Below are 13,892 nucleotides of genomic sequence, written 5' to 3' on the forward strand. Positions count from 1 at the left end.
CCTAATACTTAGTAACAGGCATGAATGGGTGACTTGAGGAGACCAAATGGCTTAAACAAGAGAGCAGAAGCAAGCAGAGTGAGAGGTGAATGGAGGAAGAAGCCACAAGTAGTTTGGGATTTCTCCGAGTGTAAACATCCAGACAACAAGTGGCAAGAGATGAGGCTAGTAAGTAGGAAGAAACCTGATTGTGGGGCCTGGGTGTATTTTGTGAAGGATTTGGGACTTGATCCTGTATACATTCTGTACATATTACAGGATTCTAACTAGGCATTAGGTAGGGGTTCTGTAAACTGTACTATAACTAGGTTACTAAGTGGTTCTTAACCTGGGAATCATTGGCAGGCTTCACGTTGTTCTGAAACCCTATTAAATAGTATGAAAAAAATCTGTGGCTGTGTATGAGGTTGTCTTTGTTTTTTGAAGTTTGAATAGATACCTAACTTCATCAGACGTTAAAGGAATCCCTGACCTGTGCTATGAGCCCTGACCGGTGTGGCTCAGTTGGTTGCGTGTCATCCCTCACAGCAAAAGGTCACCAGGTTGGATTCCTAGTCAGGGCACATGCTTGAGTTTCCAAGTAGGTCCCTAGAGAAAATGCTCTATAACTGGTCTGTTGAGATGTGGAGATAATATAGGTCTGGTTATTTATAGGTATTTTAACCGGGAGTGTTGAATATGAACTCCATCCTGTTCTTGCCTTGAGCAGACAGACCAGATCTGCAGGGTCCAGAAAGTTGCACCCGGGTACCACCGCTGTCCCAGAAAACCAACTCCAAGCATCTTTGTCCTTTCACCTGCAGATGAAGGGACTACAAGTCCCAGGATGCTCCGCCTCGCAGCCAGGCGGATCTCTGCAGTGACGCTAATGCCACGGGCGGGCCTGGGGAGGGCGGGACCTTGGGGCTGAGGGGCGGGCCGGAGAGCTAGCTGGTGCTGATGCAGGATGGCTGAGAGCGCAGGAGCCGAGGAGGTCTGAAGCGGGCGAGGCTCGGTCCCTGCTCGTCGCCTCGTCCGGCCGTGTGGTCGCCGGCAGTGGGTCTGGGGCGCAGCGCAGGGCCAGGGCGGGGCCAGGGAAAGTAGATCTGCAGTCGGTGGGGCCCGAGGCTGATAGACTGCCCACCTACCCGGTCTCCAAGCTGTTGGAGCTGCCCATCCTCCGAATTCACGATGACCTGCTGAGAAGCTTCGTAGAGGCTGCTGGAAGCGGCCTCCCTGTGGGCGGTGCGGTTCGCGGCCTCCTTTTTGGTAGCGTCGAGCCCCGGCCCCCCGCCCCTGCCCGCGCCCCCTCCCTGCCGCTGGCCGAGATGGCGGATCCAGCTGAATGCAGCATCAAAGTGATGTGCCGGTTCCGGCCACTCAACGAAGCGGAGATCCTCCGCGGGGACAAATTCATCCCCAAATTTAAAGGCGATGATACCGTGGTAATCGGGGTAAGTGTCCGGGGCACCCGGCCTCCCCTCTGCTTCGCGCTGCAGCCTGGCGCCCCGATGCCCCAGACCGAGCAGAGATGCTCGGGCCACCCCTTTGGACATCCCTGCGAGGCTGCTTTCTCGGGTGGACTTGACGAGAGGCCCCCTGCCAACGCATCATAGTTCCCTCCCTGGCGAGTGGAGGGGAGACAGGGGCCCCAGGTGGTGAGGGTGGGGGTGGGGGGCGAGGAAGGGTTCTGCGCCGCCATTGTTCGGGGGTGGGGGCCCGGGTGGGCCTTTTGTTCCCCACCCTCATCATGCCGCGTGGGTAGTGTGTTCAGGTTACCCTCAAGTCGGGGAGCCCAGGCTCCCCCTTTAAAGTGTGAGCTCTGCAAACCCACATATGATTCCAGGGATCAGTTCAATTTATTGAACACTGCCTTTCCTCATGATCTTAGCAAAAGGAGGAGAAAAGGTACTGGAAAAATCCCAGTCTTGTCTCCTACGGCTATGTAGACGCGGCTGCCCCCGGCGTTTCACCTTGCTTTGCGAGCTGAAGGCGGGGGATGCAGGGAACGCTGGTGGCCTTGGTGTCCCCGGGAGGCCTCATGTGTCTCCAGCTTCTTCTCAGCCCCAGATTGCCTCTGACGTGGAGCCTGGGTCTGACCCCTCCCGAATGGGGACTCCCCAACCTGGTGTCCGCAGACCCTCGATATGTTTCGTACTGAGTAGAGAGGAGGCTGTGTGCCCACATCTGTGCGGCTGGAGGTCTCCGAGCGCAGCCCAATAGGCCCACTGTACAAAGAGCAGAAGTTACTTTGTGTGGCTAAGGCCCCCCTCCCTCTCCATCTACCGTCTCACCTTTCCCCTCCCCCCCCCCCAACCTCTGCAGCTGGGGCTGCTGGTGGAGGAGAGAATACTATGAGTTTTTAGTTCTTAAAGGAATATATCAACTGAAATAAGTCAGCCTTGACCTCCGCCCCTCCCCCTCCCCTCCGCTGTCTCCAGCGTGTGTAACTGATGGTGCCCTCTTTGTATGCGAGCGGTGTGGGGAGGGACCAAGTTAATGGGAACCTCCCGATCCCCGCCGACACGTTCCTGGCAGTCCGCTTGGAGGCTGCTGATGCAGCCTTCCCGTCCCCAGCATTGATTAAGTGATGTCATCCTGATCACTGAGCATGCTCAGAGTAACCCCCTCCCTCCCATTCCCGGGAGTGGCTGGTGTATTTAGGTTAAGTGATCGGCAGGTGACATTTTACCGAGGGTCTCTGCTAGAGTCTGCCAGGCCTTACTTAAACTAGAGGCTGACGTTTGCCAGCCCAGGCATCCCCCAGTATCTTCACCAAGATTGTGCCACAGAGAAGGGCCCAGGGACTAGCAGGTGCTAAATGTCCCAGTAAGCTGGACACTCTCCTCCCGGCCCCGCCCTTAGGCCTTGGAATCTGGGCTTCTTCGGGTTCCTCCCTTAGGAAGGCAGCTCCCCCTGTCGACCTTTTCTCCCCTCCCCATTTTCAGTCATCAGGATACTGTGACTTCTAAATGCTGTGTGGATCGGCCTTCATTCTGAGGGCTGACCTACGAGGGTCGGAAAGAGTTTTCTCTCTGCTTAGTGTTAAACTGAAGAGATGTATGCTACAACTATTGATGAGGAGGAAAATTCTGTAATTAACGGCATATGTGAGATAGTGATGTATTCATGGCCAGTGCATGGGGGCAAATGGTAAGTTGTTTGGGTACACCTCTCAGCTGGGATCAGCCTGCAGTCTGGGCTCTGAGTGGGAGTGACTGGGTACATCCAGTCCCTGCCCCTTGCCTTGTAACAGTTTTTTAAAACAAGTAATTGTGCAGCGCTAGAACATGTTCTGGTGACCCCCCCCCCCTACTTTTTTTTGTCTCCTCAGAAGTGTTAAGGTACAGCCTGGAGAAGTATCTTCTCCTTTTTCTTCTTCTCCTCATCCTCTTCCTTCTTTTTCTCTTTCTTCTCAGAGCAACAGACCAGGACTAACAAAGTGGAATAAAATGGGGTGGGGCAAAAGTAGGTTTCCAGTTGTGAGTATATGAAACAGTTTATTCTATTATTTATTAATTACTGTGTTATTTTCCATGTGAACAATTGTAAACCTACTTCTGCCCCACTCTGAACATCATCCTTTTTGATCTGAGTATAAGGCAGAGACCTTTAATTTTAGGGTTAGCTTTCTTTAATATTATGCCATTACTGTGCATATGTATTTCCCATCTAAATATATGTTATTGGCCAAATCAGTTAAAACAAATTACCTAAGTTTTACCATAAAATGGTCACCATATACAAAAAGTAATTTAAATAAAAATTGTGTATGAGAATACACATGTAGCTCTTCAGCTGTAAAGTTAAATTTTTGGTGATCTCTACTCCTGTAATACAGCACAGTTTTCAGTTTTAAGATAAATTTCTTTATTGAAATAAAGCATCCATGTAGAAAGGTGTTACCATAATTATACAGCTTGATGAGTTTTTATAAGTAAACCCTCTTGTAATCACCTCTTGAATTAAAAAACAGATGTTTTCAGGGCCCCGGAAGCCCCCCTCACATCCCTTTCTGTCACGAGTTTCTCCTTCTTCAGGGTAACCAGTATTCTGACTTCTAAGGCCATAGGTCAGTTTTGCTGGGTTTTTTTAAACTTTATATCCATAACACCAAACAGTATGTGCCTTCTTGTGCTCAACCTTACACTTGTTGAATTCACGCATGCCTCGGCCTGTGGCCGCAGGTGGTCCGTCCTCGCCGTTCTGCAGTATCCCATTGTTGGACTGTAGCATGGTTTATTTGTCCACTAACCGTTGATGGACGTCTGGGTAGTTTCCAGTTTGGGGCTGATTTAGACAGAGTTGCTGTGCACATTTCCTTTATACACATGGTTTGGTGAGTGTGGCTACAGAAGAGAAAACTGCTGAAAGCTGAAGCGTGTGGGGACTTGGGCTGGCGTGTGCTAGGACCCTCCCCACTCCTAATCGATAATGTGTAACTAAGGGAAATGGCAGTTCTGGCAGCCCGTGTCACGCTTTGCACACTGAGTAGAATGGTTCCCCAGTCAGTTCAGTTGGAACCAGCCTGCACGGCTTAGTTCCAGGGAGAGACTAATCCCTCCCGGCATGGTGGGTACTCCCTTCCTTGTCTGCAGGGGTGCAGGTTGTGGGGATAACCAAAGAAGCCCGGAACCATCCAGAAATGTCAGTAACCTTCACCCCCAACAGAGAGCTAGTAAAGAATGAATTTCTGTGGAGTTACTGTTAGTCTGAATTCAGAATCCCAGAAATTCTTTTTGTTTTTGAAACGGGGGTAATTATTTTTTTCTCTTTAAAGTCATGTTCAAATCTTATGGAAATGTATGCTAACAGGGAGATTTTGCAGGTGGAGTTTCTAGATTTCTCTTTTTAAGAAAATGTCCTGTCTTGGAGGAATCAATTTCACCATTCTTGCATTTTTTTCAGCTCTTGTGCAAAGCTCTCTTTCCCTGACACCCCCAGCCACTGTCTCTCCCCACTTCGAACTCCTATAGCCTTTATTTTGTGTATGGTCACGTAATCTTTTGCCTCAGACAATTATTAGTTCTGATTATTCGGCTAATGGCATTGTAAGCCACGTGCAGAGAGACAAGGACCTTCTGTGTGCTGCCTCTTTGTATTTCCCAGGGCCTTCTCCATGGAAGGCACTTAATACGTATTTATTGATCTCTTTGTTGAATCCAGAAGTCTTTACTTTTCTATATTTCACTTATTTTACGGACTTTTAGTTGGCTATAGGCTGTGGGGAGTGGTTAAGAAACAATTTTAAAGAGAAGGGCTATTCCTTTGAGCAGGTAAGATAGCATGTACTATAGTTAAAATGCTGGAAGAAAGCTGGAAGAGAACTGCATTCAGCTTTGTTAAAAATTAGGAGACTTGATCGCACTGGTGGTGAGCTGGAAGTGGAGGGTGGGGGTGGCCTAGTCATCAGCAAAGGGACTGCGAATGAATTCTCCAGAGAAGTATATGGGATTTACAGCATTTCTCGGAGTACTCTTCCATTGTCTGCTAAAAATCCTGGTGAGTCATCCATTACTCTGGGCTCTGCCTTTTGGTTTTGATGCATTTGTGTTGATGGAAACTGCCTTGGAGAGTTCCCTGTAAGGTTCCTTACAAGATTCTTCAGTTTGGGGCTTTCCTTTCCTTCTCTGGTTCAAAGTCCTAGGAAAGCAGGCCTTATTAAAGGTGGGTGCTTCTGCCTGAGGCCATGTACAGTAAGTTCTAGCCTGTTTGAGAGACAGAACAAAACATCAGCCACTAATGCTGAGCTGGTGAGTGGTGTGGAAGGTGGCCTCCGTCTGTAGGAGCTCAGACTAGTTCTGGGCGGTGGATGGGCGACGAAGGCAGGAGCCTGGACAGAGACCAGATTCCAAGCCCGAGTTACTGTGGTGATTAAGGGCTGAATAAGGGAAGAAATATAACTAGTACTTTTCTTTGTGTCCCACAGTCATAGTCTTTACAACCAAGAACATTAAAACTTTTTCTTTGTACATTTATACACAGTCAAATCTCTGTCTGTCCTTTTTTATGGGTGTGTAGTTTGTAGGGGATTTGACCAATACATAGAGTTATGTAGTTATGCTGTATTAGTATTCTGTTGCTGCTATAACTAATTACCACATATCCGAGGCTTAAACAACACAAGTTTATAATCTACAGTTTCCATAGGTCAGAAGTCCAACAGGTCAGCTCGTTTCTCTGTTCAGAGTCTCATAAAGCCCAAACCAAGGTGGAGTTGGCAGGACTGTGTTCTTTTCTGGAGGATCTAGGGGAGATCCATTTTTTACTCATTCATGTTGGGGGCAGAAGTCAGTTCATAGTGGTTGTAGGACTCGGGGCTCCATTTCCACGCCATCAGCCTGGGCTGCTCTCAGTTTCTAGAGGCTGCTCTCAGGTCCTAGCCACTCTGTGCAACTTAAAAGCCAGGAGTGGTTGGGTCCCTCTCATACTTCAAATTTCTCCTGCCTCTCCTTCCATGGCACATCTGTCTTATCGACTGTTCTGCCTCCTTCTTCCACTTTTAAGGGCCGCGTGATTATATTGAGCCCACCCCAATAATCTGGGATAATCTCTGTATTGTAAGGTCAGCTGATGAGCAACTTTAATTCTGTCTGCAAAGTCCCTTTTACCTTGCAGTGTTCACATACGCACAGATTTTCAGGGATTAGAGTGTGCACGTGTTTGGGGGCCACCCTTCTGCCTACCACATACCACCATAATCAGGATACAAAGCAGTTTCCTCCCCCGCTGTGGTGAAACCTTCTCCCTTCTCTTGTCCCCTGGCAGCCACTTATCTGGTCTTCCTCTGTAATTTTGCCTTTTCCAGATTGTCATAAAAGTGGAATCATATATGAAGTACCTTTTTGACTCTGGGTTCTTTTACTTCCTTAACTCTGTGCTTTATGTGGTTGCAGGTATCAGTGGTTCATTCCTTTTTGCTGCTTAGTGGTATTCCATTAGACGGCGTACCACAGTTCGTTTACCCATTCACCCGGTGAACCTTTGGGTTGTTCGCAGCGTGGGATGATTATGAATAAAGGTGCTCTACACCTATGCAAATAGGTTTTTGTGTGAGAATAAATCTTTACATCTCTTGGGTAAGCACCCAGGCGTGGGATTGCTAGATAGATCCTATTGTAACTCCATATTTAATTCTAAGAAGGTGCCCGCTTTCCAAAGTGGTTGTACCATTTTGCATTTCCATCTAAAAGCAGTAACATTTTAAGTTAGGGTTTAAATAGTTTATTCAGTTATTTTGTCTGAGTATGAACAGTGTTTGTAGTAGTGTTGAGATATATCAGTCCTTCATTTCTCTGTGCCCTGAATTCAGAGATGTTTACATCACCTGGAACTGTATTAGTGGTTTCCTGTAAATACACCCTCTGAAACCCTGGGGTGGGTGAACACAAGAGAGTAGCCATATCCTGGCACATGTCCCTGGAGGGTACTTACTGCAGTACGCACACTGTCGGTGCTACATAAGTGGACGGAGTTGGTAGAGGAAGCAGGGAGAGTCAGACAGAACTGAGTATGGATTCACTAGATAGCTTTTAAAGACTTTTAAAAAGTTGCTCAGCTTCTGTGGGCCTCAGTGCACTCATTGAAAGTGGGGATAATTACTTATATCACAGGGTTGTTAAGATGAAATGAAATGAAGTCAAAACAGAATCTGTTACAAAGAAATTGTCAGTACATGCTAATTGTCTCCTGTATTTCCTATTTCCCTTGTAGTTTTCCTCACTTTCAGAATTATCTTTGTCCCCCAACCCTTCCTATCAACACAGCTTAATTTCTTAAACCTTTGTCCACCCCATTCTCCTGCTTGGGATGGCCACTCTTCAGCTTATTTGTAGAATTTCTAACCATCTATGAGGGCGGACAGAGCTCATCTCCCACTTCCTTATTCATAGAGCATGTCCGCTGCACCTTTTATCTGCAGTGAGTGCCTATAGGAGCGTGTGTGTGTGGGTGTGTGTGTGTGGGTGTGTGTGGGTGAGTGTGTCCTCCCCATGTAAGTTATAAGCTTCTCAGGGACAGGAGCTGTTTTTAACGTCTTTGTCTACTTTACTATAGTTGTACAGTTGCTTTGTAAGTATATCTCGATTATTGAGGGTTCCTTTCTCTCCTGTTTCCTGCCTGGAATCAAGTCTCGTAATTGCCAGTTTCTAAATTGCCTCATATAACTTAGATATCACTGGGGATTTCCCTCTGCCTCCACCTGTGCTTGTCTGGCCCGACTCCCCTGTTTAATGACTATGTTTTCCATTCTCGGCTCTTCTCCCCCCTTCAAAATAGGCAACCTCCTCCACCTTCGGGTGCCCTTCAGTCCCTGCCTCAGAATTATCACCTGTGCCTACTTATTAAACAAGCGAAAACAAAACTACCTACTCCCAAATGGTTTCTCCTGAATTAAAGAAAAAGCAGCTCCTTGACAGGTCCAATTTCACCTCATTTCTCTCAGGTTTTTCATAAAGTCCTTTGTTTATGGCTAAGAAAGCTCCTCCCGTAACCCATTTGCTGCACATCAATCAAGTTCCTTTTAGAAGGAATTGAGTTGTTGAATTTGTGGTTATTTGCAAGTGTTACAGAGAGCCTGAGAGACAGTGGAGTTTTAGATTCATTATGATGTATCTCCCCAGCACCAAACCTGGGTGCAAGTCATATAGCCCAAGACAAACTCCTAGCTCTGCAATTTCATGGCTGTATGAACTTGGAACTTGGACACCAGTTCCGGTTTCCTGGCCTGTGAAGTAGGGATAATAATACTTTCCACGTTCCAGGATTGTGACATTGACAGGAGATCCTGCGTGTGGGGTGCTGAGCAAGGTGCCTGGCCTACAGCGGCATCCAGAAAACGTGTGCTACTATCAGAGCCACTCGTGGTTATTTCTCTGTACGTTCTCAGACTGACTGATCTTGGGAAAGCCCAGACCCTTCACCATTTTCCCAGGGCCCTCAGGTTATGCTAAGAAAAAAATTATTCTGACACTGGTAAAAATAGTAAGGAAGGTGATTTTGATGGGTGTCAACACTATTGCAGTAGGGGAGAGAAACTGGGCTCGACTCCAAACACAGGTGCAAGTGGAGCAGGTTGGGGATGTGAGTGGACAGTTGTTACCCAGAGGGGGCATCAAGGGTGGGGGGCATTCTTGTGAACTGACCGAACAGGATCCTTGCTGAAGGCAGGGTAGATAAGAAGGTATTTGGATGTTGTTATTGGGGTATTGAGTGTGCTGAGATTTGAAGACTAGGGGATTCTCTTTACACTGCTTTAGCAGCAGCATTTTTAAAACTAGATTCTGCAAGGACAGATGTGGAAGTCCGAGGCTGAGGCCCCGCTGACAAAAGGTTCTCAGAGGAGCCTGTCTCAAGTTTGGTCAAGGAGCGAGTCTCCACCAGATGGAATGTGGATGCTGCAGTGGGGCATTCGAGGCCCTCCATACTCTGGGCCTGCCTTCCTACCCCCACCCCATATTCCATCTGTGCTGCCATTGCTCCAAAAGTTTAGGCTGCTTAGTACCTCCCTCCCAACAGCTGCGCACATCCCACATGCCTAGGATGATGTCCTCAAAGCATGTCTGTCTGGTGAGCATCCATTCACCGTTATGGAGTCTCTCATTCCATGGTGCCTCCTCTGAAACTGTTTCTGAGCCCTTCTTCCCTTCCACCCTGGCCAGGTTGAACACTTCCTGCTGTGAACCCCTTGTACCATACATAACTCTTGGCTGAATTTCCCCGGTACTGCATTTGTTTGGGTATGTGTGTCCTTTCTACCCATTAGACTGAAAGCTAATGGGATTTTTAGCTATTGTTTATTTATTTCCATTTATTTCCGTCTCCAAGGCCTGGAACAGTGCCTAGAACAGAGTAGTGGCTCAGTACAAGATGTCTTTTGAGAGAGATGGAAAAGTGCTGATCCTTTTAGGCTGTCCGATGTCAGAGCCTGGTGTTATTTGCTCAGATTTTTACCTTGATGTTTGTCCAGCTCTGGTAACTTGTTTTTCCTACTTGGACATCTTCATGGTTTTCAGTAGTTTTTTCGGGAGTCCTACTATATTTCATGCTCTTTGGGAAAAAAAACCTGAAACCATTCAGAAAGCATGAAGGCAAAAATCACTCTTAATTTTATGAGCTAGAAAACCTCATTGTTAACATCATATTGTTTATTTCTGCTCTTTTCTATTCATAAAACAATACATTTTGTTTTAAAACAAAGATATGAGCCCAGGCCAGCGTGGCTTGGTTGGAGCATCATCTCACAGACCAAAAGGTCATAGGCCCAGTTCCAGGTCAGGGCACACACTCAGGCTGCGGGTTCCCACTCCGCTTGGGGTGCATATGAGAAGGCAACCAATCGATGTTTCTCTCTCTCTTTCCCTCCCTTCCTGTCTCTCTAAAAGCAATGAAAATTTGCCCTCGGGTGAGGATAAAAAAATAAATAAAACAAATATACAATTTTATAAAATCTGTTTGAAACCTATGGTATACCTCAGACATTAGCCTTTTTAAAGGTTATATGTAATTCCATCACATGTCTAGTCAATATTTAATCATTCCCTTCTGACAGACATTTAAGTTTTTCTTCCCTGTTATAGTCAGAGGTGTGATAAACATCAGTACCCACATTTCCCTGTGCACTTGCCCAATTATTTTACTAGAATACATTTCTAGAATTGGGATTGCTGGGTAAAAGGGTATAGATGATTTTAAGACATCCCTCATTTTGAGAGGGAGCAAATCAGAGGTGATGAACTGTCTTCTGTTTTATACTGTCACTTCTCTGCTTCCGCCATGGAGTTGCCTTTTTGTGTCATAAGGCATCCATCCCATCATACCTGAGCTGAAGTAAATTCTCACAGAGTGTGTGTTTGGTCATGGACTGCTAACCCTTGGGTGCAGAACATGGCCACACCTTCAGACATTTAGTGTAAACCATAGGGTTTTGTAGGCTGTCTCCTGTCAGTTTCATTATCCTCAAGGATGTTGTTTTTCGGTGGTGATCAAAACCTATGTCTCTCTCTTGAGAAGAAGAGAGATGGAGGCCAAGATTGTAGTCATAAAGAAAAGGAGGATGGCTGTGTCCTTTTTCCTTGGTGCTGATGTCTTCTGGGCAGTAGTAAGCTGAGAAGGGACAAAATAGCCCCTCAGAAATGCCCTAGAAAGAGCTCCCCCCCACCTTGATTACTAGGTACACTTTTAAGAACGTATTATATAAAATTTCAGAATTACACTAAGTAGAAAGAATAACAAAACAAACCTCCATGAACCGGCTTTAAGCATCATCAATAAATTGGCCAATCGTATTTTTTCTGTATTTCCCAAAACTTTTCACTCTGTTGTTTTAAAATGAAATCTCGTATCTTACATTATTTTATCTCTAAATTGTAATACATATCTCTAAAAGATCGGGGCTCTTAAAACCACACCAACATTATCACATGAAAATACGAACAATTCCTAAATGCTAAATATCCAAATGCCCCTCCCCCATTGCCTCATAAACTCTTCTACCTTTGGTTTGCCTACATCTGAATACTAGGTACTATTAGCAGTGAGGTGAGAAAGAGATGCTTGTAGTTTCCCTCTAGAAACAAGGGGAGGCTTTTGGTATAGAGTCATGTGTAGCCGTAGAAACACACAGAGCAGTCAGGGCTAATCAAGATTTCCAGCCCATTTATTTCCCTTACCCATGGTCACGTCCCAGTTATCGTTTTAATAAACCAACGCTGGCATTGAAGTGTCACCCAGAAAGCTATTTAAACAGTTTCATGCTTTATAGCTTCCCCCGATGCTCCTTTCCCTTGCTTTAGTCGGCTTGCATAAGCTTCAGGAAAGCAGACAGACCTATCACTCATTTATCTTCCAAGTTCAGTACCCACCCTCATTAGTTTGCTACAGACTATGCTTAGAGCAGTTCTTGTAGGTGTGTCCAGGGGTCTTAGTATTTTTACCCTTTTAGTCAATGAATACCTGTCCTTGATGTGAATTGAGTACTGGAAAATAGATCCACAGAGCTGAAGGGAAAACATAGAGGTGAGAACCTAATTCAGTGCAACACAGTTCTTTAAGGAAGGAGATTTGTAGTTCTCTTTTTATTCTTCCTTTTCTCATAAAAAAGAACAAACTTTTGAAGGGAGATGTGATTGCAGAAAAAGTGCAAACATCCCAATAATTGATGCTTAAACTTCCTTGAGTGCAGGATATGATATTGTTGGAAGAGCTGCGGATCAATAATATTATTTTGGAAGCACTTTAGTTAAAGATCCTGGTCACAGAAGGATCGACAAGTCTCAGGGACTCTTCCTCTCCCAGGCTCTCCAATAGAGCGATCTCTCCCATTTCTACGTCATCCTGCCTCATGAGAAAACGAAGAGCAGTCTGCTTCCGTTCTCTGAGGAGGTTATATCGTAGCTTTTTGCTGAACAAACTGTCTGGCACCTCACTCCTTAAAGATTAGTGATGCTTCTCTGGGAACCTGGGGAAATAACAAGTCCATCTGATATCAGAAACTTTGGATCAGTTGGGGGAAGGGACTTCTATTTCTCTTTCATAGTCGCCTCCTGCTCCGTAGAGAGGAACAAATGCCAATCTGATTGGTCAGTGTCCAAACCTCTGTTGGTCCTGGTTACTGGTGGGCAGGATCCCATGGGAGGCGGTCAGTTCCTTCCTGTGTCTGGCCTCTGTGGTAAGTCAACCTCAGCAGGCTCTGGCTTCCTGGGCTGTCTTCCAGGGGCTGTTTTTCCATCTCTTCTCTGTATGCTGCCCAGTGGATAAGTTTGGCTGGGTCCACAGATTCAGGCTCATGTGGGCTGGTCTCAGGTTCAGAGGAGGTTGGGCAGCAGGATGGTTGAGTGGTGAGGTGAGGAAAGTGGGAAGCCCACAAAACCCTTCTTATCTGAGGCTTAGGCCAGCTTCAGAGTTGGGATGGTATGCGCTGGCGCCCTGCCCGGGCGGTGCTTGGGTGCCTGCTGTGTGGCTGGGTCCCTGCACAGAGCGAACCTGCCCACCCAGGGAAGAGGAGGGAGTCTGGGTCCCTGGTACTAATGTCATCATTTTAGCATCAGAACCTTCTCACTACTTACAACTTGTTTCTATAATATTTGTGAAAAGTAGACTTTAGAAGGGAAGTGTTTAGCTTTTCCATAATAATTACTAAGCAACATAACCTACTAATTATCTGTTCAAACAAGTGGGGAAAAAGCACCCAAAGTGCTATATTCTAGAGCGGGGGTGTCCAACCCTCAGGCCGCCTGCATCCCAGTGTGGGTGTGAATGTGGCCCAACACAAAATCATAAATTTACTTAAAACATTATGAGACTTTTTTTTGTTATTACATATCACAGTGTATTTTATGTGTGGCCCAAGACAGCCCTTCTTCCAGTGTGGCCCAGAGGTGCCAAAAGGTTGGACACCCCTGTTAAAGTCGCGAAGCTTGTTCATGTATTTGTTAAATGTTCCTTAATAAATATGGCTCTGGATAAAGATTGGCTTGAAGATGTATTTTCAGGGCTAGACATTTATCCAAAAGAGCTTGTAAAGGGGAAAATATACACCTATTTAATACTTACTTCCTTAGTTCTGTGAAAAACAAATATGAAGAGGTAGACAGATTAATGGAAAATTTGAAGTTAAATGAGTTCTTTATTCCAATGCAAAATGTTTCCTCTTACGAGCGTTTTTACGAACTGCTGAGTTTGTGGAGCTTCACTGTAACACTGCTGTGGAAACCATCCCGAATGGCAGCTGCGAGCCTTGGGTGGCCGTGAGCACTCTGCGGTGTGCCCAGTCCAGGTTAGGGTGTGCAGTAAACAGAAAGTATACACTGGTTTCTGAGGACTTAGTACAAAAAAAGGAATGTAAAGGACCTCATTTTTTCATATTCATTACATGTTGAAATGATAATGTTTTGGATATATTGGGTTCAATAAAA

The 13,892-nt window shown here is 46.0% G+C and overlaps 1 protein-coding gene across 1 annotated transcript in view; it reads left to right on the forward strand.

Annotated features, from left to right (window-relative positions):
* The first annotated feature begins 910 nt into the window (after window positions 1–910).
* Window positions 911–13,892, forward strand: part of KIF5C (kinesin family member 5C) — a 148,139-nt gene continuing 135,157 nt past the window's right edge. Inside the window, exon 1 of the mRNA XM_024569709.4 lies at window positions 911–1,433. Coding sequence (XP_024425477.2) covers window positions 1,308–1,433 — 126 coding nt within the window. The 5' untranslated portion in view covers window positions 911–1,307. The remainder of the gene's footprint in view (window positions 1,434–13,892) is intronic.

The sequence above is a fragment of the Desmodus rotundus genome, chromosome 2, assembly GCF_022682495.2.
Source record: "Desmodus rotundus isolate HL8 chromosome 2, HLdesRot8A.1, whole genome shotgun sequence".
In the NCBI taxonomy this organism is placed as follows: Eukaryota; Metazoa; Chordata; class Mammalia; order Chiroptera; family Phyllostomidae; genus Desmodus; species Desmodus rotundus.